This window comes from Anabrus simplex, chromosome 10 (assembly GCF_040414725.1).
Source record: "Anabrus simplex isolate iqAnaSimp1 chromosome 10, ASM4041472v1, whole genome shotgun sequence".
In the NCBI taxonomy this organism is placed as follows: Eukaryota; Metazoa; Arthropoda; class Insecta; order Orthoptera; family Tettigoniidae; genus Anabrus; species Anabrus simplex.
The window spans coordinates 19,964,713-19,989,585 of NC_090274.1; the positions used below are offsets into that span (position 1 = coordinate 19,964,713).

General features: G+C 37.3%; 1 protein-coding gene across 1 annotated transcript in view; it reads left to right on the forward strand.

Moving 5' to 3' along the window:
- Nucleotides 1-24,873, forward strand: part of dom (domino) — a 485,316-nt gene that overhangs the window by 210,302 nt on the left and 250,141 nt on the right. The window contains exons 15-17 of the mRNA XM_067154429.2: nucleotides 9,476-9,650; nucleotides 9,739-9,925; nucleotides 22,622-22,758. Coding sequence (XP_067010530.2) covers nucleotides 9,476-9,650; nucleotides 9,739-9,925; nucleotides 22,622-22,758 — 499 coding nt within the window. The remainder of the gene's footprint in view (nucleotides 1-9,475; nucleotides 9,651-9,738; nucleotides 9,926-22,621; nucleotides 22,759-24,873) is intronic.

Below are 24,873 nucleotides of genomic sequence, written 5' to 3' on the forward strand. Positions count from 1 at the left end.
TGGTCTATATTCTCCAATACATACAGTGTAAGTTTCTAGATGCCAAACTATGAATTGAACAATCTTTATGAAAGGTAGTGGTAATACTGTATAGTTACTCAAGAAATAAGTATTATTCTTGAATTTTTGGTAGTAATATTGACAGTTATGTAATAAGTTCTAATTTGTTTTAAAACAGTTTTCAACGAATCAACTCGAAGGACATCATGACATATCCCACTGCCATTGCTTCTAACCTGGGGAGACAAATTACAGGCTTATATTGTTGATCAGTGCCATATTAGATCCTTGTTCTGAGAGTCTGACTCAAATGAGATTTAATGTAAGGACACATAGGGTAATTTTATGCATGTGATGGTGTGTCACATTTTTAGTTTGTTGGCAAGGTAAGTTGTCATATCCAATCCTTCCCACTTCCTCCACCTGTGGAACTGTTCCATGTATGTGCTCTGCTAACACTATATTAAAATCACTAACACCTTTAACAACCAAATCGCAGGTGATTCAGTTACTTATGCTTTTTTTTCTATACCTTCTTTTGTTTTAAAGCTGGTGCATGAGGGACAGGGCTTCAAAAATTGCTCAGGACTCCCTCGTATAGCCAAAGGATAAACGTGTACACTAGCCGAAAGTGATAAGTGTAGTAGTTGGTTTAGTATTTTAGAATGAAACGCCAGTCTAACCTAAGGTAAGAGACTTTATTAAACTTATTTGGTGTAATGAAATATGTTTGGCAAAATTTGACAGTTGTCTGAAGTGTTAGTAGAGTCTGAGAAATACCGCACGAAACTTCAAATTACATGCAGAGTAAAACTATGACTGGGCAGTTGTGTTATGAATTTTTTAATACACCATACACACACACAATATTGTGGAAATTACTTGTTATGTATGAGAACTCGTAACATCATTATCTAATTTTTTGTTCATCATTAGTTTAAATCAATTGAAGGAATAACATTTTCAGGGACTCCCCGGCCCCATTTGAGCTTTCTCTAAGAGACCACTAGCCAAACTGCTTTTTGCATTATTGTAACCCTTGTCAACTAGATTACATTTTTGGTTGTGAGCATAATTATAGTGATTTTAATTTTATTGTTAACAAACCCGAACAGTCTGAAAATATAACTAGTTAATTTCAATTTTTTTATTACATGGCATGAGGCACGCCCACAGTAGTTTCGACTAACATCGCAAAACACTATTTATTTTACATCTATAAAACTTGGTTGGAATTCACTCTCTTGCGTACTTAATAATTCATTACCACTAATACTGTAATTATTAAAATTGAAAAATTCATTAATAGTTATGCACAGTATACTATGTGTGTCTAAATGGGGAAGCAAATTGAAACTTTGATAAACTAGAAAAGTTTGCAGTCCTGGTTCCTGATTTGTAACCATACCATTCTGTGCTTTCATCATCACTATTATCGTGTCAAATTCTCGTGACTAGTTCCACCGATAATACCTAGGTACTCACCATATCGATCTGTCTTGTCGCTTATGTTGTTCTCGCACTCACTAGCATAAATTTCACTTTTTTTTTTTTTCTTTTCCCCCATTATTAATCATTTTTGAGTATTCATCAGATCTATTTAGTAATTATGACTATTTCAGACTCGTTTTGAATTCTTTTTTGGGATATAATGCCTAGTTTAGCTGACACACTAAAATTTACAATGTCAGAATATTCTGAGAAGAACATCACCACAAAAATCACACTAAGCGAGCACAACCTTTCATTTTTCATCCCAAACACGTGTGTTAAGCCTAACTAAGGGCTCCTGACATCTGTCGGCTAATATAAACATAATCTAAAACTTATGAACACAAAAATACGTAAATAGAATTTACAGATGAAGAAGTCCTTTGCTCTCGCGTGTTCATATGAGTTCTGGATAAACACGTGTAAGCTTGGCTAACATTAAAGTGGATCTGAAGTGAAGAATAAATTGTTTGGTTTAGGAATATGCTCATTTTCAATCATACCGTATTGTATAAGGAGCGAGCGCTTGAGAGAAGCAGCCCTTGCAGGCATCAGTATAAAGAAAATTGATTTAAATTTTCATGCAGGGTGTTGCCCTTACAGATAGTGAAATATCGTCTTAAATTTGGAAAGCAAGAAAACATTTGTTCACCTATCTTCGATACACATGTCAAAACAAAATTACACCACCTGAATGGGTACCCATACGTTTATTGCACTAAGAATGGTAAACCTTGCTGTCGATGTTTTTGCAATTTATACGGATTCGTCGCCTTATGAGCAACGGTTGCTGAGTTGTGCTAATACAGGCTCTCTCTTGTTAATATATACTATATATGGCAAGAAACAATTATGTATTAAGTGAAAGTCCCCACTAGTGTCTGCTATGTTTCTTGAGAACAACCAAAAGATTATTATGAGATTTTTATATTAAAGATAATTTAGCGAAATAATTAGGTGTATGGAACATTAATCTATGAAAATATGAACACGAACAGTGGTGATTTTAGTAAAGAAAGTCTGTAAAAAAAGAACCATACAAGTCCATTGTTAGCGTACACTTTCTGGGCCATCATTGAAGGACATGAAGTACTGTCTGGAAGAATTGAGCATAAAAAGCTTTGCACAAAACTCCTCTGCAGTATATTTATGTCTATGAAAGATAACTCTTAATGGGAAATTTTATGTTATATTTTGCAGATTAAAGAAAGTGAACTTGAAAAATGAAAAACCATATTTTGAGATTAATCTCATAATTCTTATCAAGAATTGTGTACTTATCTCGGTAATCTTAGGATAAAAATGCCCTGTAAAGTATAGAATTTTTACGAGATGTTTAGGAGACATCATTTTAGCTTGGGACTAGTCTACGTATCGCGTGGAGAGAAAATGTGGGCTAACAGGCTGGTGGCTGGGAAAATCTTGATGAAATATCGCACTAATCTACTTACCTTGTTAGGAAAAATGAATTAATGTCATATACCAAGGAATATTATAAGGCTCACAGCAATAAAGTCAAATTGCTTCCATACGAAACTAGGGTGGGTCATTAGCATTTTGTTAGTTCAGTGGTTTCTTTGTACTGCTTTGTACTCCAGGGGGATTGATTTGGGTGCATCTCTGATGTTGGTGATAAACTGTTTTGTTGGTGGCAATCTTCAACCCTACAATAGCTGCTATGTGCTCAAGAGATGATGGTTGATGGATAGCTTCTTCCACACTCGATGCCAGGAGTAGAAGATCATCTGCAAAGGCTAAACAGTTGACTGTTAAATATCCTTTCTTGTAGGTTATTGTCAATCCAGAGTCAACCTTTAGCATTTTTGTCCACTCACAAATGAACTTTTTTGAGTAGGCAGTTAAAGAGGATAGGAGATGGGCCATTCCCTTGTCTTAACACTTGTTCTGATCTCAAAATCTCTGGGACAGCTTCCCTCTGAATTTGATTCTTGCTGTAGTGTTGGTAAGAGTTGCTTTCACAAGATTCAAGGTGTTCTTATCTAGTCCCAGTTCAGCAAGTGTTTGGAAAAACGACAGTTGACAATTTGTTACATGTGAGTAACCACCTTAAACTTTTTTTCTAACCTCTCGCAACATGGAGAAAACTACCAATGTAAAAAATACCCCCAGTGGTATAAAATCCACCCGAGTTTTGATGGGGCAAGCAAGCCTTTGGATTCTGGGGAGCTTGCACCTTCATGTAAGACGAAAAAACGTTTTAAATACAGTCTTTTATTTTTATCAATTCAACTATAGGTTATTTTTGAAAGATTCATTCATTAAATCCACTTTTACTCCTGAAATCTTGCAAATACTATGTTATTTTATAACAGTAAAGCTTCATTTATGTTTTTTAGTAGCCTTAAGACAAGTTAGAAAAATGTGTAAATGAAAGTGTGTTCAGTATATGAAGATAAAAAAGAGAGAGGCGAATATGTTGCATTGAAACTTATATATTTCAGTGTATATAAACCCACTGCATACATTATACAGAATTCCTTAGTAAACCACACAGAAAAAATGTGTTATTATATACTGTTATTGCATGTTGGTATGGCATTAACTATACCCTCAAATTGTGATAAGTCTTGGATTATTTCACCAGACATTATGATTTGTCAAAAATGTTGATCGTTTGGCGAGAATTAACAACCTCTATGGCCGACCATCATCGTTGTCATCTCCCTCACCATATTCCTGCCAAATGCTTTCAGGAATTTTACTGATGGTCATTGGTTCCATTGTTATGACTGTCTTGTCTGTTTATGTATTCAAATAAAAGTGTCCGATCTCCCTAGGAGTTTCATTCATTCATCATTAGCACTGACAGTTCTGCCATAATTTGCATTGCCCAAGTTCAGAAATAGCTGATTCCCGCTTCTGAAAATGGGTTGCGAGACTCGTCTGTAAACTGTGATCGAATATATTCTCAATTGAAGATATTCAGCAGTTACATGTGTGTACAGCTGCTGTATTTCGAAGATAGTATATTAATGTAAATCCCTTTTTTTTTTTTTCCTTTTTTCTTTTCTCACCTATTGTTAATTTTATACTGAATAATCCTGTTGGTAGTGAATGTGTTATCGATAGGAGTCAATAGCGGGCTTCAGTTAGCGTTAACAAAAGTGTGTGAAAACATCTGATATTCGTCTGTGTCCGTGACATTATTTACTAGGGAGAAAAAGAAAGGGAAATCTTAGGTTGTAAAATGTGGATCTTCATGGCTTCTGTTTTTCCTATATCTGCACAGCAGATGGCATGTAGCATCAACAACCTGTAACAGTACAAGCTGCAATTGCGACGATGGTTGGCCATTACACACTCGACTCTGGAAATTTTCTGATAGTTCTAAGTCATTGATCATCTCCAGATTTAGGGATTGCAGATTGCTTGAACATAAACTGCACATCAAGTTATGGGAATAAGCTATACATTCGTTGATTGCCAAGACACCTTCCTGTTTTGTTCCCATATACTGCTGATCGAACAGTGAGAATTTTATCCATGTCTTTTGACTGCTATCATTAGTTGTGAAAATTTCATGTTTGAGAAGGATTGATATTTGTTTGATTCCCCAATCACAAAGGAATGAATTTTCTCAGAACTATTTGCATTCTTCCTGTATGACAGTGATACGCCTTTTTTTAATTCTGCTTGCCAGATAGGCTTTCTTTTTGTTAAGCGAGAGTCCAGTCTGGCCGGAGGCTTCGGAACTGACTCTTTTCAGTCACACTGAAAGTGTTATAAAGTTTCACAAATTTCTGAACCTTTGAATCTTCCAGGTGTGAATCATCCGCTCATTTACACTGTTCTATTCCCCCCAGATATAACCGTCTACACAGTAGTGCGCCTTACTTTTAAAAAAGGGTCTATACAGCAATTTTAAGTTGTAAAGTGTTTTATCCGCTGCATGATTGCCACTTTGCAAAATTTTCTCTCAGTAATACACCACTGTGTATAACATCTGCCATTTACACTCAATTTCTTGTTTGTCATAGTTGAGATTTTCTTTCCAAATGTGGACTGCATACAGAAGCACTTCATTGGATGGCATGTTTTTCATTATTGGGTTCATTGTGTACACGGAGATGACAGTTTCCTTCGAAAGCGCAACGTTCTTCCTTTCTAGTGAAAAGAAAATCCACAGTCTGTTTCCAAACGTTCAGGTGGGTCAGAAATGTAATGAATGTAGCTTCCACCAGCGGCAAGGATAGGAATTATGCCGGCTGCCGAAGCTTGTTGCACTCACCTGGGGCAATGATTAATGACTTGACAGGTGAAACGATCTGATATTGGGGAGTGTTGCTGGACTTGAAAGAAGACAGGGAAAACCATAATACACAGAGAAAAACCTGTCCCACCTCTGCTTTGTCCAGAACACATCTCAAAAGGAGGGATCTGGGTTTCAACCATGGAACCCAGCGGTGAGTGGACGGCACTTTGCGACCTGAGCCACGGGTGCTTTCTTTTCATGTGAACAAGTGGAAATGACTATTTGTTCATCTTTGAAATAACGTTGTACAACGGATCACTTTCGCCAACCAAAACACACTATATTTCCGAATACAAATTATGCAGATAACTTTCCATATAATGATCAAAGACAAGGATGCATTTGAATGTCTACAAAATAGTCAGGCAACAATCTAGGAACATGAGGCGAGAGAATGTCCCTGTTCAGCTTCATTTGTTACTGCAGTGCAGGACACGTAGTTTTATTAGTTTCCAAGACCATACCTAGTACAAAGGTCGATCACATATAAACGGGATATTTGTTTCTGAACATCAACAGTTGGCATCCCCCTGTGGTTGAGTGCAGTAGAATAACACCCACAGTATCCCCTGCCTGTCGTAAGAGGCGACTAAAGGGGGCCCTACGGACTTTGAACTTTGGATCGTGGGATGGCAACTACGGGGCCCTTGGCTGAGTATTGGCATTGCTTCCACTTACTTGTGCCAGGCTCCTTTCATCTATCCTCTCCGACCTTCGTTGGTCAACTCTTGTTCTTTTACGACCTCGATGCTATTAGCTTTCCGAGGGCTAGGGAGTCGTTCATTTTCGCGCCCTTCCTGGCCCTTGTCTTCCTTTAACCGATATCTACATTTTTTGGATTGTCAAATCCCTTCCATTTTTCCTTCTGATTAGTGTTATATAGAGAATGGTTGCCTAGTTGTACTTCCTCTTAAAACATTAATCACCACACCATGACCTCAACAATTGGTAGGACTGGACTGCACATTTCGGTGATCAAACATCGTCGAGAATGCATGTGTTTGCCTGGCATAAAAAGTTCAAGGAAGGGCGAGAACTTGTGAAAAATCAGCAACACTATCACCGTCCTCGGACCACCATTACAGACAAAACATTCATGTGGTTAAAGACATTATTGACGATGATCAACGGGCGAGAGTATCCGAAATTTCCAGAACAAGTCTGAATCAGTTACAGGAGCTGTCAATCAATCATCACAAACGACCTACAGTTCCATAAAGTGTGTTCCAGATGGGTTCCTCGCCTTCTGACTGAAAATCTGAAGTTGAGACGTTTGGAGGTTTGTTAGAGGCTTACGGCAAGCATACCTGCCAACTTTCCCGATTTTTCAACAGTTTCTCCCGCCTCCCGATTATTCTATTATTTCTCCCGATTTTAGCTTATTTTTTGGTGAACTTCAAACATTTGTTTTCAAATCCCGCCCTTTCAGCTCTTTTACGCCAGTGGCTGGAAGTCCTTTGCTCATTGGCTGCTTTAAAACGAAACATTGACGATTATGAATGCGAGAAATGTGCGCGAATGTGCGATACGACACGTATATCGATTCTCATTTTCGCGTGTCATTTTCATGCAAGACTGACTACATTATGGTTCGTGTTCGTTCTTAGTCGATTCTAGAGGCAAGTCGATAGATATGGAGTCTTTTTTAGTAATTTAGTGACGAAATTTCAATGATAACGACTAGTATTTTTTCTAGGGATTTTGGGAGCCTTTTGGAGACCATTCTGACTAATTTTAATTTATCTCAATGTAAATAAAATAAGAGTTTTGTCTGTTCATTGCTCAGAATTTTAAAAAATGATATTTCTGTACCGGCTGTGACCATGGTAACAAGGGGAAGTTCACATCTTTAATTTTCCGTAATTTCTGTCTGTCTGTCTGTCCGTACGTACATACGCTATTCATGAGAAAACGGCTGAAGAGAATTTAATGAAAATCTGTATATAAAGTCAGGGAATAAGTCGCTACAATCTAGGTCATAAATAGTTTTATTCATGCCGAGTGAAATGGTAGTTTAGGGGAAGGCCTAAAATATAATTCTCAAATATTTGTTAGTATTGGCTCTGTCGATAAATACTACATAAGATATATATTATTAAATATCCTATCCTTTTTGTCTTATACATTGTTACTGTACCAGCCGGCTATGATAACAGATGTTCATGAATTTTGATTTTTGTTGTAAATCCATCAACACCAAACCACGAGAAACTGGGTGAACAGAATTTAGGAAAATTGGTATGTAAAGTCGAGGAATAAGGAACTACAGTCTACGTTATAAATAATTTTATTCACCTTGTTCGAAATGGTAGTTTAGGGGAAGGTGCCAAATATTAAATTTTTAATTGTTTATCTTATTGGTCATATCGAAAAGTACGACAAAAGTTATAGAGAATACAATTTCCGATGACTTATGTCTTATTCAGTTTTATCGTACCGACTATAATAATATTGGTGGTGATGGTGATTAAATTGTGGTGGTGATTATTACAGCCGCATATAGTGTATAACAGCCTACTGGTATGTAATACACTGAATCATCATAGTATTCTAGCTATTCGATCCCTACTCTGAGGCAGTGATTGGAATAAGCAGTGTGCACACTTAAACAGAACAATTACACAGGAGTGTTCGGGGTTGTCTGCGGCCTGGTCATTCTAACTCTGGAACTTTGGACTGTTAGATCGACACCATAGTACTTTTTGTTAAAAGTGATAAAATGTGCTGTTTTTCATTTTATCGAGTATTTCATATGGGAGCGTTGCTTTTAATTGCGACTTTCGTACTGACGTCATTGCAATGACCGATGTTGACTTCATTTGGGAAAACTATAAGGGCAGTCTTTCTGAGAATTCCGTAGCAATACACGGATACATCAGCTAGCTATTTGATACAAATAGCATTGCGCTTCACATAATCGTGCGGTCGTTTGATGCTATATATCATGGGTTCTCAGTTTTGCTCATAGGAAATCCTTCAATGTGTGAAGCTTGGCAGTCATAGTGGCCGCTGTAGGAATGCTGATTTTACTTTTTCCAGGTCAGTCAGATTACCCTTTATCAGGCTCGCCAAACCCTTTTGATTTTAATACGTTTGAACTGTAATATTTTATTTACCATTTTATTTCAAAACTCTGAGTGGGGGTCTATGAAATAATTTCTGTCCTAATTGATCCATGAACTGGAAGGTTGGGGAGTCATTAGAATACATAAATTTTCAAGATCTGTTGTGTGGTAAAGAACAGATTTTTCTGTTAACGTTATTTCCTTATAGTACCTATGCGGCACCGTTATTTTACTAGATGTCATCAACTTAATGTGAAATGTCACATGGTATAGTAAGTCCACTTTGCCACATAATACTCCTCGGTTGAAGTTTAATTGGATTGTTAAATTAAAACTTGTGTATGCATTTATAATACAACCTTTTTCTCTCTATTACAGGTGGTTTTCAATTGTTTTCACATATTATTTAACAGCTCGGGGATGGCCTGCACAAAAGAATATCTTTTGCTTCCCTGTTTGAACTAATGCTGCTTAGATCACAAAGACGAAAAAAGCCATTAGGCAGTCCCAGTAGGTTCCCTGTGCCTCTGCTTTTCTTTCATACCTCTTTCTTTCTTTCTCTTTCTTTAATTTATTAATCTTGTAAATGTTTCTCCATCCTGTGACTATTTCTTACTTAACCAGCCGTGTTAATTGAATTTTTCAGGGTGGACGAAACCGAATGCCTTCCATGTATGCATTACATCATATAAGTTGGTCATCCAGGATCATCAGAGTTTTAGACGAAAGAAATGGAAGTACTTAATTCTTGATGAAGCTCAAAATATTAAGAATTTCAAATCTCAAAGATGGCAACTATTGCTGAACTTTCAGACACAGAGGTAATATTATATATTCAAATATATTTTGTAGTGACAGTGCAATCACTTTTCATTTGAGATGAGCAGCAAATATTTTTTCTTCTTTCAGACGTCTTTTATTGACGGGTACTCCATTGCAAAACAATCTGATGGAACTATGGTCTTTGATGCACTTTCTTATGCCCAATGTGTTCCAGTCACATAAAGAATTTAAGGAGTGGTTTTCAAACCCTGTGGCAGGGATGATTGAAGGCAATTCGGAATACAACGAATCAATCATCAAACGTCTGCACAAGGTCTGTGGAGATGTCAGCCTATTGCATTTATTGTAAGCTTCTTGTTTTTAATTGACCTGTTAATTAATATTAAAGAACGCCCTGTTGTTGGCTGTAAATTAATTCTTTTTGAAATAATATAAACTGTTACCAGTTACAAGTTTTATTAAATGATTCATTTCACGTGTTTTAGAAACTTAGCTCTGTGTCATCTGATGGTGAAGATGATGACATTTAATTGTTGCTCTATTTGATCCACAATTGTCTTCAAAGAAGATTATACTATTGTGTTTAAGAGTTGATGTTATGTGCGTTATGAATTTATAACATCAGTGTTGTGTCAACTATGAATTTCAAAATGTTAAGTTTTGTCCCTTTTAGATGTAAAATGATGATAGAAATTTGCTTTTTGATACTTTATGACCTGTGTCTTGTAGATGTGCCGCAACTGCTGATCTTTCATGCTTATGTAGCCGAAGTACCGCTATTTAAGCTCGAAATCTGATGTTTGTCCATTCTAAAAATGTTCAGTTTTTGCAGGTGATGGTTTTATATACTGCAGTTTCTCTTAAATTTGTCTGGTGTATTGAGTGAGTCTGGTGGGATCTGACCCAGGTTGTTTATGGTTGTTAAGCTCGAGGACATGCAGCTCTCTCTGTATGAACGATGTACTGATGATGGCTTCCTCTCGGGTAAAATATTTTGGAGGTAATATAGTAAACCATTCGGATCTCCGGATGGGGACTACACGTGAGGGGGCATTCGTCAGGAAGACGCCACTGACATTCTGTGAGTTGGAGCGTGGAATGTTAGAAGTTTGAAACGTTGTGGTAGGTTAGAGAATCTAAAAAAGGAGATTGATAGACTAAAGTTGGATGTAGTTTGTATAAGTGAAGTACGTTGGCAGAAAGAGGAGGTTTTTTGGTCAGGCAATTACAAAATTGTCAATATGTAAAAGGTAACGGGAATCTAATTGTGATGCGAGACTGAAATGCAATGCTAGGCCAAGTAAGGGGAAGGTAATACAGTAGGAGAATGTGGATTGGAACAAAGGAATGAAAGAGGAAGTTGGCTTGTTGAATTCTTCACCAATCACAATTTAGTCCTTGCTAACACCACAAACGGCAGATGTATACATGGACGATGCCTGGAGACACTGGAAGGTATCAAATTGATTTCATTATGATTAGGCACAGGTTCAGAAACCAGGTGTTAATTTGCAAAATTTTCCCAGGAGCAGACGCGGACTCTGACCACAACTTGTTGGTCCTGAAATGCCACCTGAAGTTGAAGAAATTGAAGAAAGGAAGGTACCGGTAGGCAAGGAGATTGGAGGTAGACAAGTTGAAGCAAACGAGTATGAGGGATTATTTCAAGGAACATGTTGCACAAGGACTGAATGGAAAGCTGAAAGAAACGCAATAGAGGAAGAATGGACAGTCCTGAAGAATGAGGTCTGTAGGTCTGCTGAGAAATATTAGGAAGTAAGGAAAGATCAACTAAGAATCAACGTATGACTCAGGAGACTCGACCTGATTGATGAACAACAAATGTATAAGAATGCAAAAAATGAGGAAGGCAAAGAACGACGAAAATACAAGAATGCTAGAAATAAAGAGTTCAGAAGAGCATACAGGCGATTAAAGAATTAAGTGGATAGAAAGTGCAGGACAGCTAAGGAAAAATGACTGAAGGAGCAGTGCAAGAATGTTGAAAGTTATATGGTCTAGGAAAGGTAGATTTTGCATACAGGAAAATCAAGGAAACCTTTGGTGAAAGGAATACTAGGTGTATGAATATTAGGAGCTTCTAGGGAAAGAAGACAAGGGAGAAAGATCGCAGGAACATATCCTACAGTTATTAAAGGCGAAGACGTAGATGATGTGGGTCTGGAACAAGAAGAGGCTGTTGATGCTGATGAAATGGGAAACCCAGTTTTGAGGTCAGAATTTGACAGATCTTTGAGAGATCTGAAAAGGAACAAGGCACCTGGAATTGATGACATTCCCTCTGAATTACTGACTGCCTTAGGAGAAACCAGCATGGCGAGGTTACTTCATTTAGTGTGCGAGATATATGAGACAGGAGAAGTGCCATCCGATTTTCGTCAGTATATTATACCTATTTCCAAGAAAGCTCTTTGCTGACAAGTGTGAACACTACCGCACCGCTACTTTAGTATGTCACGCCTGCAAAATTTTAACATGTATTATTCATTTTGCTTCTTGAGGGCTCTATCTGGTATGATGCTCTCCCAAAGAATGGTGTGCTTTTATACTTAATGTCTTGTTTTTTATATTCCATGATCTTGCATTGGTTTTTCTGAACATTTTAGATACTCTAGAAATTTATTTTTGCTAGGGGCTTTACGTCGCACCGACACAGATAGGTCTTATGGCGACGATGGGATAGGAAAGGCCTAGGAGTTGGAAGGAAGCGGCCGTGGCCTTAATTAAGGTACAGCCCCAGCATTTGCCTGGTGTGAAAATGGGAAACCACGGAAAACCATCTTCAGGGCTGCCGATAGTGGGATTCGAACCTACTATCTCCCGGATGCAAGCTCTCAGCCGCGCGCCTCTACGCGCACGGCCAACTCGCCCGGTCTAGAAATTTATAGACATTAGGTAATTGATTCTCAACACATGATCAATGATAAAATTGAAAAGAAATATTTAAACATGTTCCTGAGATGACACTGTAGTAGACCGAGCATAGTGTTATAAATTCATAATGTACATAGCACTAATAATACTATAGTATACTATTTGAAAACAATAGTGTCTGTACTGAGAGTCAACTCAATACCTAAGCGGTCCCTTTGATGTTAGTCGGACTTCTGGTCGGTGAAAAGGCTTCCGCAGCGCTAAATAGTTCCCTAGTTTGTTACTTGTTCCTAAGTCACGAGCTTCCTTAAGTTTGGTTAGATATTCTGGTGAACTGACTTGTCGAATTGGAACTTTTTCCCGGTATAAATATGGAAAATATATCACAGCTTTTATCTTACTCGGGTTCGTTACCAACTCATACATCATACGTAGATGGCTATGAATAGTTATGGTTCTATGTGGCATATGTAGCAAAATAATAATTAATATGAGATTGATATCTTCTTCCACTGTGAACTTAGTAAGCTCTGTTCGAGTTCATTCCATTGCTGATAAGTTCGCATAATATTTGCGACGTTGAAGATGGATCCAAAAAATTGTTGGCAATACTGGCTGCAACAGCATGTTTAGTATTCATAATGGCTGCCAGCTGTGAGCTACACGTGTGATGTTGTGACATGAGTCCCATGTGAAGTACTTCCAAGCTAACAAAAGTAGACAAAAATTAAGTAGGAAATCTAAACAAATGTCGCTCAACTAAGCTGCATTCCACATTTATGTGATAGAAAATGTTTGCTCGTTTGGCTGTTCGTCAGTAGGCCTATGTGTCAGCTCAGTTCGAAATATGCACTTGCCGTAAATAAAACGGGAAGGGCCTCAACACGGTATGGGAATAGGATCCTTGGCATATCCCATGCATGGCATTAATAATAAGCTGGTTGTGGCGGATGGAGAACAGTGACAGGAAGGGGGAACCGGGGACGTGGTCACATGCGGAAGGATACTTTTCCTAAGCTCTTGAGTTGACTTTCAGTATAGTAGAGCCGTGTCACAATTTGCACTTGACAAATGGAGCTAAGTTGTGAAATAAACCATTTAATAAAACTTGTGACTGGTAACAGTTTATATTATTTTATAAAGAAGTTTAATGGAATTGCACAGTTTTCTATTAAATATAAAAAGGAACTTATGATCCAATAAAAAGTAATCAAAGTTGTGTAAAGCACCTGACTTTTGTGAAAGCCTTTTATTTGTTAACAGTTTCACCAAAGTATGCAACGTGAAACTACCGTACTCCTAATTTTCCTAGTATGCCTCCTAAATAACGCCTAGGCTACTTTTGGCAGCTGATAGTGCATCCGTTTGATATCAAACCAGCCCTGGGAACCAGGACTGAATAATTTGTATTAACATCATTGTTCTGATGACGTCAGGCTAGTGGTGTTTTTTCCATGTAGCAAACCCTCACGAAGGAACTGTTGGTCAGATACCTTTCAGTGCAATTGTGGCTTTCCAAATGGGAAATCATGTCCCTGTAGCTTTGGTATCATTTCAAACTGCTGATTATGTACAAGATTAACAATAGCAGAAAACTCTAATTTATTTGTATATTTGCTATTATGCATGTAGTATTTAGGATGGTAGCACAGGTATTTCGAAAGGGATCTAGCGTTGTAAAGTTGAGATGTAATGTTTGACCTGTGTTCAACACTGAGTGATGGAGGTACACTGTCCAATCTTGTGTTTTCTACCAATACATTTAGAATTTCTCCATTAACAGGATTTGATATGTTGTTCTTTCTAAATACATATGCATCAATGGCAGAAATAATAGGTAATGCCCCGTGTTCACAGTCAAATAATTTGATGACGTATTCCCAATATAACGGGTTCAAACCCAGCAGAGGTGTTGGATTTTTGAAGGGTGAAAAATGTCAATGTCGGCATGTAAAAGATCTCTGGTGATACATTTGGTGTTTACCCAATAAAATTCATAAAGAAATTCAGTCATAGACACCCAAAAAATTCGGTTGACTCCAACATCTAATAGGCCTAGAGTAGAAACAGAATGTCAAAACTGACGAGAAAGCAGTCATGGTGTCAAATTAAAATCCTTGTATTTGGTAGCTGACGCTGGTTGATGATGATGATGATGATTATTATTATTATTATTATTATTATTATTATTATTATTATTATTATTATTATTATTATTATTATTATTATTATTATTATTATTGTAACCTATGGCTTTATTGGGAAGTAACTCCAATATTAGTAGTAGTAATAATAATTTTATTATTATTGAGCTTTATATGTACATGCTGCATGTGGAACACGAGCAATATATAGTAAAACTAGCTGACGTACCCGTGCTTCGCTACAGAATTCTAGGCTAGGTAGTGTACACATTGTGAGCAGGATTGTATTAAATTGCAAAGTTCTTAACGTTACCCTAGAAACACGACGGTGAAGTCAGTAAAGGTCTTTCCTCATATGAAGACTGGGTTAGGGAATTTTCATTTTAATGGTAGGCCCGCTTGTCTACCATCAGTCACAATCAGGTTGGGGAGTCTTCATTATAATGGCAGATACTCGCTCTCCACCTGCCTTTTTACATCCTCAGAAAGACCGTCTTAGTGCTTTTCCTAACTGAAATGAACATAGGTCATTACGATGACGTCAGTAGGAATGGCACCATCAAAAGCAGTGCTTTCAAATGAAATTCTCGATCGAATGAAAAACCATACATTTCGTCACTTTTAACTAACAGTACTACGCTGCCTGTCTTAACAGTACAAAGTTCCAGACCTGGAATGACCACGTCGCAGACAGCTGTGATCCGTGAACACTCTGTCTTTTTTCTCCGGGGGGGGTCAAACAGTGGAGATTCCCAGCTGTTTCCTAGGAGTACCCGATGAGTCAAAAAAATCTCAGTTCAGTCCAATGGTGGCGAAAAAATCTGACTTTGAGGCAAATTATTCCTTCAAGCCAGAGAAGAAACCACCTCTTCACTGCTAATTTGGAATAAAATGAATATAGAATTTAATAAATATGAAGAGGGAGAAGCTTTTTTTAAGACACGGCTCTCTTCAGTGTTGGATTTTGAGTTATTTCGTGAATTGTGGTGCTATAAGTTGGAAGAGGCCTGAATTGTAATGCTAGACCAGGTCATACTACTACCACTAAGCGAGCCTCTGCCTTAAGTGTGCACACTGCTCATTCAAAATAGTGCATCGGAGTAGGGATTGAATAGCTGGAATAGTATGATGAACCAGTGTGTTACGTAGCAGCAGTATCAAAAAAGGTATAAACCAGAGGAATGGCAAGCTAAATAAGAACGCAGCTATTTCCCACCAATATTCAATCAGGCTGTTATACTCGGTATGCAGCAGTAATTCCATCTATTGGAGTTGAGTGGCAGCGTCAAAGACAAAGAACATCCCAAGAAACAATGGTCAATGTAATGTTATTGTTCATCATTGTTATGTGCTTATGATATTGTAGGCCTTCACATTTAGTTTTCTTCTGACTCTGAAATATCACTCTTATCATAGTCATTACGGTAAAACTGAACAAAATATAAATGATTGTAAATTGTATTTTTTGTAACTTCTTTTTTGCTAGTTGATTTACTGTTAATAAACTTAACCATGATAGGTTAATATTGTGTTTGGTCCGTATTGACTGGTCTGAATGTATAATATAACTATTTATAATAGTTTATTTAAATCCGCCTTGATCAATACACTGATGAAGGGAATGGTTGAGATTTCCCGAAACGTATGGTTTAATTAATAATGTTTCTTTCATTTAATGAGTGTATTGATCAAGGCGGATTTAAATAAACTATTATAAATAGTTATATTATACATTTAGTTTATTTACGTCGCACCTACACAGATAGGTCGTATGGCAACGATGGGACAGGAAAGACCTAGGAATGGGAATGAAGTGGCCGTGGCCTTAATCAAGCTCAAACCCCAGCATTTGCCTTGTGTGAAAATAGGAAACCACGGAAAACTATCTTCAGGGCTGCTGACAGTGGGAATCGAACCCCACTATCTCCCGGATGGTAGCTTACAGCTCCACACTCCTAACCGCAGGGCCAACTCGCCCGTTTTTATAGCTTTTGTTATGTAGTACTTTTCAAATAACACAGGTATTTAAAAATTACATTTTTGGCTCCTTCCCCTAAACTACAATTTCATCCAGGGTGAATAAAATTGTTTATAGCTTAGACTGTAGTTTCTTATTCCCTAACTCTATATACTGATTTTCATTAAATTCTGTTCACCCATTCTCTCGTGGCTCGGCTGTTATCATAGCCAGTACGGTGAAAATGTGTAAGACATAAATGATCGGAAGTTTAATTTATATAACTTTAGTTTTGTAGTAATTATCGATAGGATCACTAATAATAGAAATATTTGAGAATTATATTTTCGGCCTTCCCCTATATTACCATTTCACTCAGCATGAATAAAATGATTTATAGCCTAGATTGTAGTGAGTCGTCCCCCGACTTTACAAACCGATTTTTATTAAATTCTCTTGAGCCGTTTTCTCGTGGTGCGTGGACATACATCCATACATACAGACAGACAGAAATTACAGTAAAAGTAAAAAGTGCATTTCCTTGTTACTGTGGAGATGAATGATACGGAAATATCATTCTTTTCAAATTCTGAGCAATGTACAGACAAAAATTATTTTATATATATAGATATGTTTTGCTAAAAACTGATGTATAGATTGTTGGGTATTCTTTCTACTAGGGCTGGATGTTAATGCCCCATGAAATACTCAAAAGTGCACTTTGAAACAATGCAGCTGTGACCCAGTAACCTCAAAAGGAGGTCTTATGAAAAGTATAAAATGCCTTTAAAGCTGCAAGCATGTTATTTTAGCAGTCGTTTAGAAAAGGTTTGCTCACTCGTGTTTAAAAACGAGTCAGGTTTTACACATTTCACACAAATACTTAAGTTTAACTAAACTTCAAATATAGGATTGAATCATTGACGCGGTTGATTTTGCTAATTCTGCATTTTTAGTTTTTTTACACATACACATTTAGTCAGTCCTGTAATTGACTCTTGTGTTGTCCAGGACGAAACAAACACTTGGATACAGACCAGGTTTCTTTTCACAATTTGCACAAAAGTTACACAAATGATTGTCACTATTCATTAATAACGTTTTGTTCAGTGTAATTACCTTCAAGAAACTTAATTGTCATTCTCAGTGCTTTGAAAATTATGGTTGTTAAACATCTTCTGCAAAGCTGAATATCTGTTGTATTTTTATAGCTTAAGAATGTTCTTGGTATAGCTGAATTAGTGATACTCTATTCCTTGCTGTAAAATGATATGCATTACAAGTGACCCCTATATACCCCGAATTTTTGTAAACAGCCTTTTTGTTGACAGTATTTAAATTGTAGTTTTGTTGTGGTGTTTTGTTTTTAGTTCTCAAAGCTGTTTGCAACCAATAAAAATGTTTAAATTACTCACAATTTTTAAAATTTCACTCCCTAAATGGCCAAATGTTACGTTATGATTACAATCATAAGGTTTTTCTTCACTTCGTTTCCTTTTTTATGTGTTATTCTGACTACCATTCCCTGTCTGTAACAATTCACTACTACAGTTTTTTATTTTTATTTCTTTCAATCTAGTTTCCTTACTGATGCAGATTCGTAGCAGTTTTTTAATGTAGCTGTTATATGCTGCTTTTGTGAGAATTCATGGGTGATGGAAATTTTTGTTAGTGGATATATGTAATAGATTGTTTGGATTTTCTGAAAATATGAAAATCTGCACTATTGTATTTTTATCGGTGTAAGATCTAAAAAATGTACTTAATATTTTCTTCTCCCATTGTAAATTTGATGTTATTCCTTAGTGTAAACTAGATATGAACTGAACACTTGTGTGCTGTTCGAATGTTTAATTTTAATGTAATAATAATACTATTCATGTAGCTAAAAGCTTTTAATATATTGTTGTCATTCCAATGGGTCATTTATCACTATTTCCCCTTCTCCAGGTGCTCCTAAGTCAGAGCAAATTCCAACACCACATTTGGGTCCAAATTTCATTGTCTTGTACTTTTCTTAACCAAATGGATTTCCTTTTGCAGTTTCTTCTTGCATCCTTGCTTTCAGGGTTTGCAATTATGTCTGTACCCTTCTTATCTTTGACAGAGTGAAGCATATTGTTGCTACTTTGTTGACTAAAAGAAGGAAGAATAAAAGTGTTCATGATAACCAAATTGGTTCCAATACTGACCAGTTTGGAGAGACGTACACAACATATCCGTGACATGTTTTTTCCTTTGTACTTATGCCATGCTCCCCGTAGTTTTAGCATTTTGTTATTTTATGCAAATCTGTAATGTTACATCATCTCAGTTGCTTACCCAACTTAATTGGTACACTCTGGTACAGAAAAATAAAAATGAGACCAATTTATAGACTTTCAAGGTTGATGCTTTCAGGATCCAGATTAACCCTTTGATGCCCATGGACCTAGTTTTCTTCACATGCTGCCAAACTTCAGCCTGTAAAATTTTGATTCTGTCATGATAGTGATGGTATAACTTTATAGCCAAATAACACTTCCTTCGTTCTTTGCAAGAATCAGCCCAAATCAGATTCTTTTTCTTTCATATAAATTGACATAGTCTTACTTTTCCTCTTGAGAATGTATAGGCTTAACTTTCCTACCTTTCTGCTACATCCGGATATATTTGGGGTCCACTACATGATGTTCCCTTAGGTAGGTTGATGGTAACTGCTTGAACTTCCAGGGTTATGTAGACCGAATGTCCTGTTTGCTTTCAATCAGTTCATCAATCACCATCAATCAGCAACTACTGATCTCTATTTTGGGCAGTTGCCCAGGTGGCAGATTCCCTATCTGTTGTTTTCCTGGCCTTTTCTTAAATGATTGCAAAGAAATTGGCAATTCATTGAACATCTCCCTTGGTAAGTTATTCCTATCCCTAACTCCCCTTCCTATAAACGAATATCTGCCCCAATTTGTCCTCTCAATTCCAACTTTATATTCTTATTGTGATCTTTCGTCCTTTTAAAGACACCAGTCAATATATTCGTCTAGTGATGTCCTCCCACGCCATCTCTCCACTGACAGCTCGGAACATACCGCTCAGTATGCTTACAATATTGTGATTTTTTTATATCCCACCTTTTCAATATAATTTGTTTTATGTTGTTAGATCATAATGCTACAACACTGTTTTATAAGGACATGTTTCGCTTGAATTTCAAGCATCTTCAGCCTATATAATCATCTCAAGGTTAAGACGTGTCGTATTTGATTAGTTTTGACAAATTTATGCTTAATTATAATTCTAACAATAAATTAATAAATATATAAACATAGGAATTTCTGAACACGTTAATAGTTAAACAATATGAAACCATTAATTCTAAAGATATTGACGTCCAAAACACTGTCTTCAAATGTTGAAAATTTAGCTAAAATTGTTTTCTCAAAGTTCTAGTTTATTAAAAACAATTGTAATTTGACTTCTATGTTAAAACTTGAGTAGCAATTATAGTTGAAACTTATTTGTGTCTTAAGATTAAAATCTTGGTTCCGTTTGGAATTCAGCTTCTTATTTTAATTTTGAGGCTTGCTACTGTAATTTAATAGTTTTGGGCAGTAAAATGTTGAATTAGTTTGTTTCATCGAACTAGTCTTGCTTTTACGATCAGATTTTCCATTGGTAGTAGTTTGTATTTATGAGGTATTTAGTCAAAAGGGACGTCAATCCAAAATCTTGAGTTGATTTGTTTATTTCATAATATTTGAATGATGGCTGAATTCAAGCGAAACCTGTCCTTATAAAACAGTGTTGTAGCATTATGATCTAACAACATAAAACCAATTGTATTGAAAAGGTGGGATATAAAAAATCACAATATTGTCAGCATATCATAGCAAATTCAACACGCGTCTAATCATGAGATTGTTTACATGTAACATAGCACTTTGTCGAGCAGCTCGTCTCCTTTCTCCCAAGTCTTCCCAGCCCAAACTTTGCAACATTTTTGTAACCCTACTCGTTTGTCGGAAATTGCCTAGAACAAATAGAACTGCTTTTCTTTGGATTTTTCCAGTTCCTGAATCAAGTAATCCTGGTAAGGGTCCCATACACTGGAACCATCTCTAGTTAGGGTCTCACCAGAGACAAATATGCTCTCTCCTTTACATCCTTACTACAACCCCTAATTACCCTCATAACCATGTGCCGAGATCTGTACCCTTTATTTACAATCATATTTATGTGATTACCCCAATGAAGATCTTTCCTTATATTAATATCTAAGTATTTACAATGATCCCCAAAGGGAACTTTCACCCCATCAACACAGTAATTCAAAGTGAGAGGACTTTTCCTATTTGTGAAACTCACAACCTGACTTTTTTCCCCGTTTATCATCATACCATTGCCTACTGTCCATCTCACAACATTATTGAGGTCATTTTGCATTTTCTCACAATCTTGTAACTTATTTATTACTCTCTACAGAATAACAGCATCTACAAAAAGCCTTCTCTCTTATTCCACTTCTTTACACATATCATTGATATAATATAAGAAAACATTAAAAGTCCAATAATACTGCCTTGAGGAATTCCCCTCTTAATTATTACAGGGACAGATAAAGCTTCATTTACTCTTAATTCTCTGAGTTCTATTTTCTAGAAACAAAGCCACCCATTCAGTCACTCTTCTGTCAAGTCCAGTTGCACTCATTTTTGCCAGTACTGTAGTCTCCCATGATCTATTTTTGCCAGTAGTCTCCCATGATCTATCCTATCAAGCGCCTTAGACAGGTCAATTGCGATACAGTCCAATTGACCTGAATTCAGGATATCTGCTATATCTTGCTGGAATATTACAAGTTGGGCTTCAGTGGAATAACCTTTCCTAAACTCAAACTGCCTTCTATCGAACCAGTTATTAATTTTGCAGACGTCTCAATGTCTCGATACTCCTTTCAAAACCTTAAAACATTGTACAACTTTTAATTGCTTGGTTCATAGTTTGAGATGTGGCAGTGCAGGAATGTCAGGGTAAAAATAGAATGAAAGTGAAGGATTAGACGTTCTGAATGGATCAGATCATAATTGCATCACCCACCCCAAACTGATCTACTATGATAAGATGATGTTCATAACCACTAAACAGTGTGGTCTGCCGCTTTGCATAACATTGAGGGTGCACTCTGCGTTTTATACTAGGTGATGGTTAAACACCTCAAAATACAAGTCCTCTTTCTCAAATGTAGTTCTTCCATTAACCTAGGATTTGTATTGAATGAATTTTTCTCAAGCTTTTTCACACTAAGTTTCTGAGGCAGCAACAGCACTACCACATTTCTTCCGGTATCCGTGTCTTTCCGAGACAAAGGAGATGAAAAAATTAAAGAGTTTTTTCAAGACCTCTCCCCTCCGATGCAATTCGTCAGAGAAGAACAATGGTACAGGTCGATGGTACTGCCTGTTATTTCTCAATAGTTCCTCTTTCGAGCAGAAATTAAGAACATGAGGGGGTGTTTTTATTTTGTTGCGGTAACGCAACGGTTTTCTTGGCTTCTACTGGGAACGCGCCGGAGTGCTATCACGTTGCAGTTCATTTTAATAGCATTAGTCCATTGGGAAGGTGAAAGTCCTTTCTTCGTTGTAATTCAGGTGTTGATTGTGTCCATTCTGAAAAATCCGAGACTCTTTTTCCACGGTGTGGTAGCTTTTTCCATGTTTCGAACTGCAGATCTGTCAGTTTACATGAGAGTTTGTTAAATTACTGTATATTGTTTATAGAAAAGCTTGAATATGTTATTATATTGATGTCGTATGTGAGGCTATTTCATATTTGAGCCAGTGCGGTATGTCATCGTACTTACAGCAACTGGCACCTACAGTATATGATATTTTGTTGATGTGTAATATTTTTTATTAGTTGAAAACTGTAGTGTACAGCTAGCTGTTCTAGTCTCCTGACGTATTTTAAATATACATTTTATCAATATATTATGTTGTCAGTACTGATGGTTTATGTTTTGTCATGTCATATGTAGGTCTTGAGACCATTTCTGCTACGCCGATTGAAGACTGAGGTCGAGAAGCAGTTGCCCAAAAAATACGAACATATTGTCATGTGTCGTCTGTCTAAAAGGCAACGGTTTTTGTACGACGACTTCATGTCCAGAGCAAAGTAAGTTTCCCTGAAATTTATTTCATTCCTGCTCTAAATGTAGAAGCACCATCGATCAGTTAGCATGATTGTTCATGTTAAACTTTTGCAATGGTGCGAGATAAATGCTGAGCAGTCACCAGCTTGTCCACATGATATTTTTGTGGGCATTCTAGAACGTTGCTTACATTACTGAATATGCGTACTAAATATGTTTTCTTTGTGTAGGTAAATACAGTCCTGTTTACTCATATAAAGTCTAGGGTGCCTAAAGAATTATGAATGTGCTTCCCCTCCCCTCCCATGTCATAATTATCACCACCACCACCACGAAGTACTGTAGCAGCAAAAATTTGTACAATTCATTTATTAACTTGTGTCGGACACATCATAATACAGATTGCATGTAACAATTTTCATTAGAGTGGTAATATATATAAAAAGCAACACTTGCCCAGTAAAGTGCAACATACAATGCCTGAAGTGTAACGAAAATTAATTGTTCACTAGAGCAGGTTAATGACAAGTAGAATAGTTCATACTAGAGTTCTCAGGACCGAGCTCGATAGCTGCAGTCACTTAAGTGCGGCCACTATCCAGTATTCGGGAGATAGTAGTTTCGAACCACACTGTCGGCAGCCCTGAAAATGGTTTTCCGTGGTTTCCCATTTTCATACCAGGCAAATGCTGGGGCTGTACCTTAATTAAGGCCACGGCTGCTTCCTTCCCACTCCTAGCCCTTTCCTGTCCCATCATCGCCGTAAGACCTATCTGTCGGTGCGACGTAAAACAACTAGGGGGGGAAAAAAAGAAAAGGATACCTCTTCTGATGGCTCAATCCAGTTTGCTATGTTGGAGAATCTGTACCTCCATAGTTGAATGCTCGTTTTCCTTCAGGGTATGTCCAATATGGTGGACATTTTAAGAAAACTCTTCCTCTAATTAAGCAATTCTTGAGCAAACATGGTGACCATGGAGAGGATGAGACTGTTGATGAGCAACCTCGTATCTCTCCACATTTGCCTTTCTGTCATCATGGGGGGCAAGGCCTGCCAGGTGTAATCAACCTACATGTCTCTTTTACAGCCGTATCCACTCTCTGTACATGGGTATATTTATACACCTTGGACTGACCTGTTCTGCTTCAGAATAACAGAAAGTATGTGCAGTAGTCTTCACTGTAGGTGGGTGTGCTCCCCTGGTAGGAAATGTTATCTTTCGAAGATTGTTGTTCTCTGCATTTTCTTTAACCTTTATGTTAGTGTTGCTTGTAAGTAAGAGTACAGTTTAGTGTGACACCCAATTATCTTGGATTCGCAAGTGTTCTCTAAACGTACTCCTTGCCATAACATCTCTGATTTTCCAGAAGTCTGTTTGTGCTATAGATGGAAGGCAGTGAGTAGCATCTTTGTTGAATTAGGTCTTAGCTGATAGTTGTATTTTTACTTACCAAGTTGTTCTAGTGCTATATGTAGATGTACAACAGTATCAATTGTTCTGTATTGGACTTGTTTCCTGCAACACCCACCTATGCTGCAGACCTTATAGCCTGGTTGTGCAATGCGGGCACCGATGCTAGCTTCCAAGCAATCGTGTGATTGTGGGAAATGAACTAGCGGGCCAGCTGCAAAAGAAGCTGTGCATTTACTACCTAGACCTGTGAACATACCTGAATAAGGACATTCTCCTCAGCTATGTCTGTTTTGGCGTTCTGGGAATCTGACTGATTAGCTTTACTATCTCCCACCAACCTGACAGCACTGAAGAAGAGAGCTGCCGTGTATCTGTTCTCTATCTGGCCTTCATGGAGAGGGCCTATAGTTTTGCGTAGGGTGGGGGTAAGTCATGGAACACCCACGCACTCGCACGCACTAAAGAGGCAAGACCACCACCAGCTTCTAATTGAGGTGCTGTATACACTGTGGCCCACCTCTTCACAGTGCGCCAGTCTGGCTCGCCTAAGGCAGAACCTCAGCCTGCAAGAGACACTCAAACTCATACTAGCCGATGAAGAGAATACTGCTGATCATGCCATTTACTTAATTTGTGAGAGTGGATTAATCAGAGAGTGTATAAATTTGATATGTTTTTACGAGTACGTTTCCCATTGTTTGATGATCTTGTCCAGGACATTTA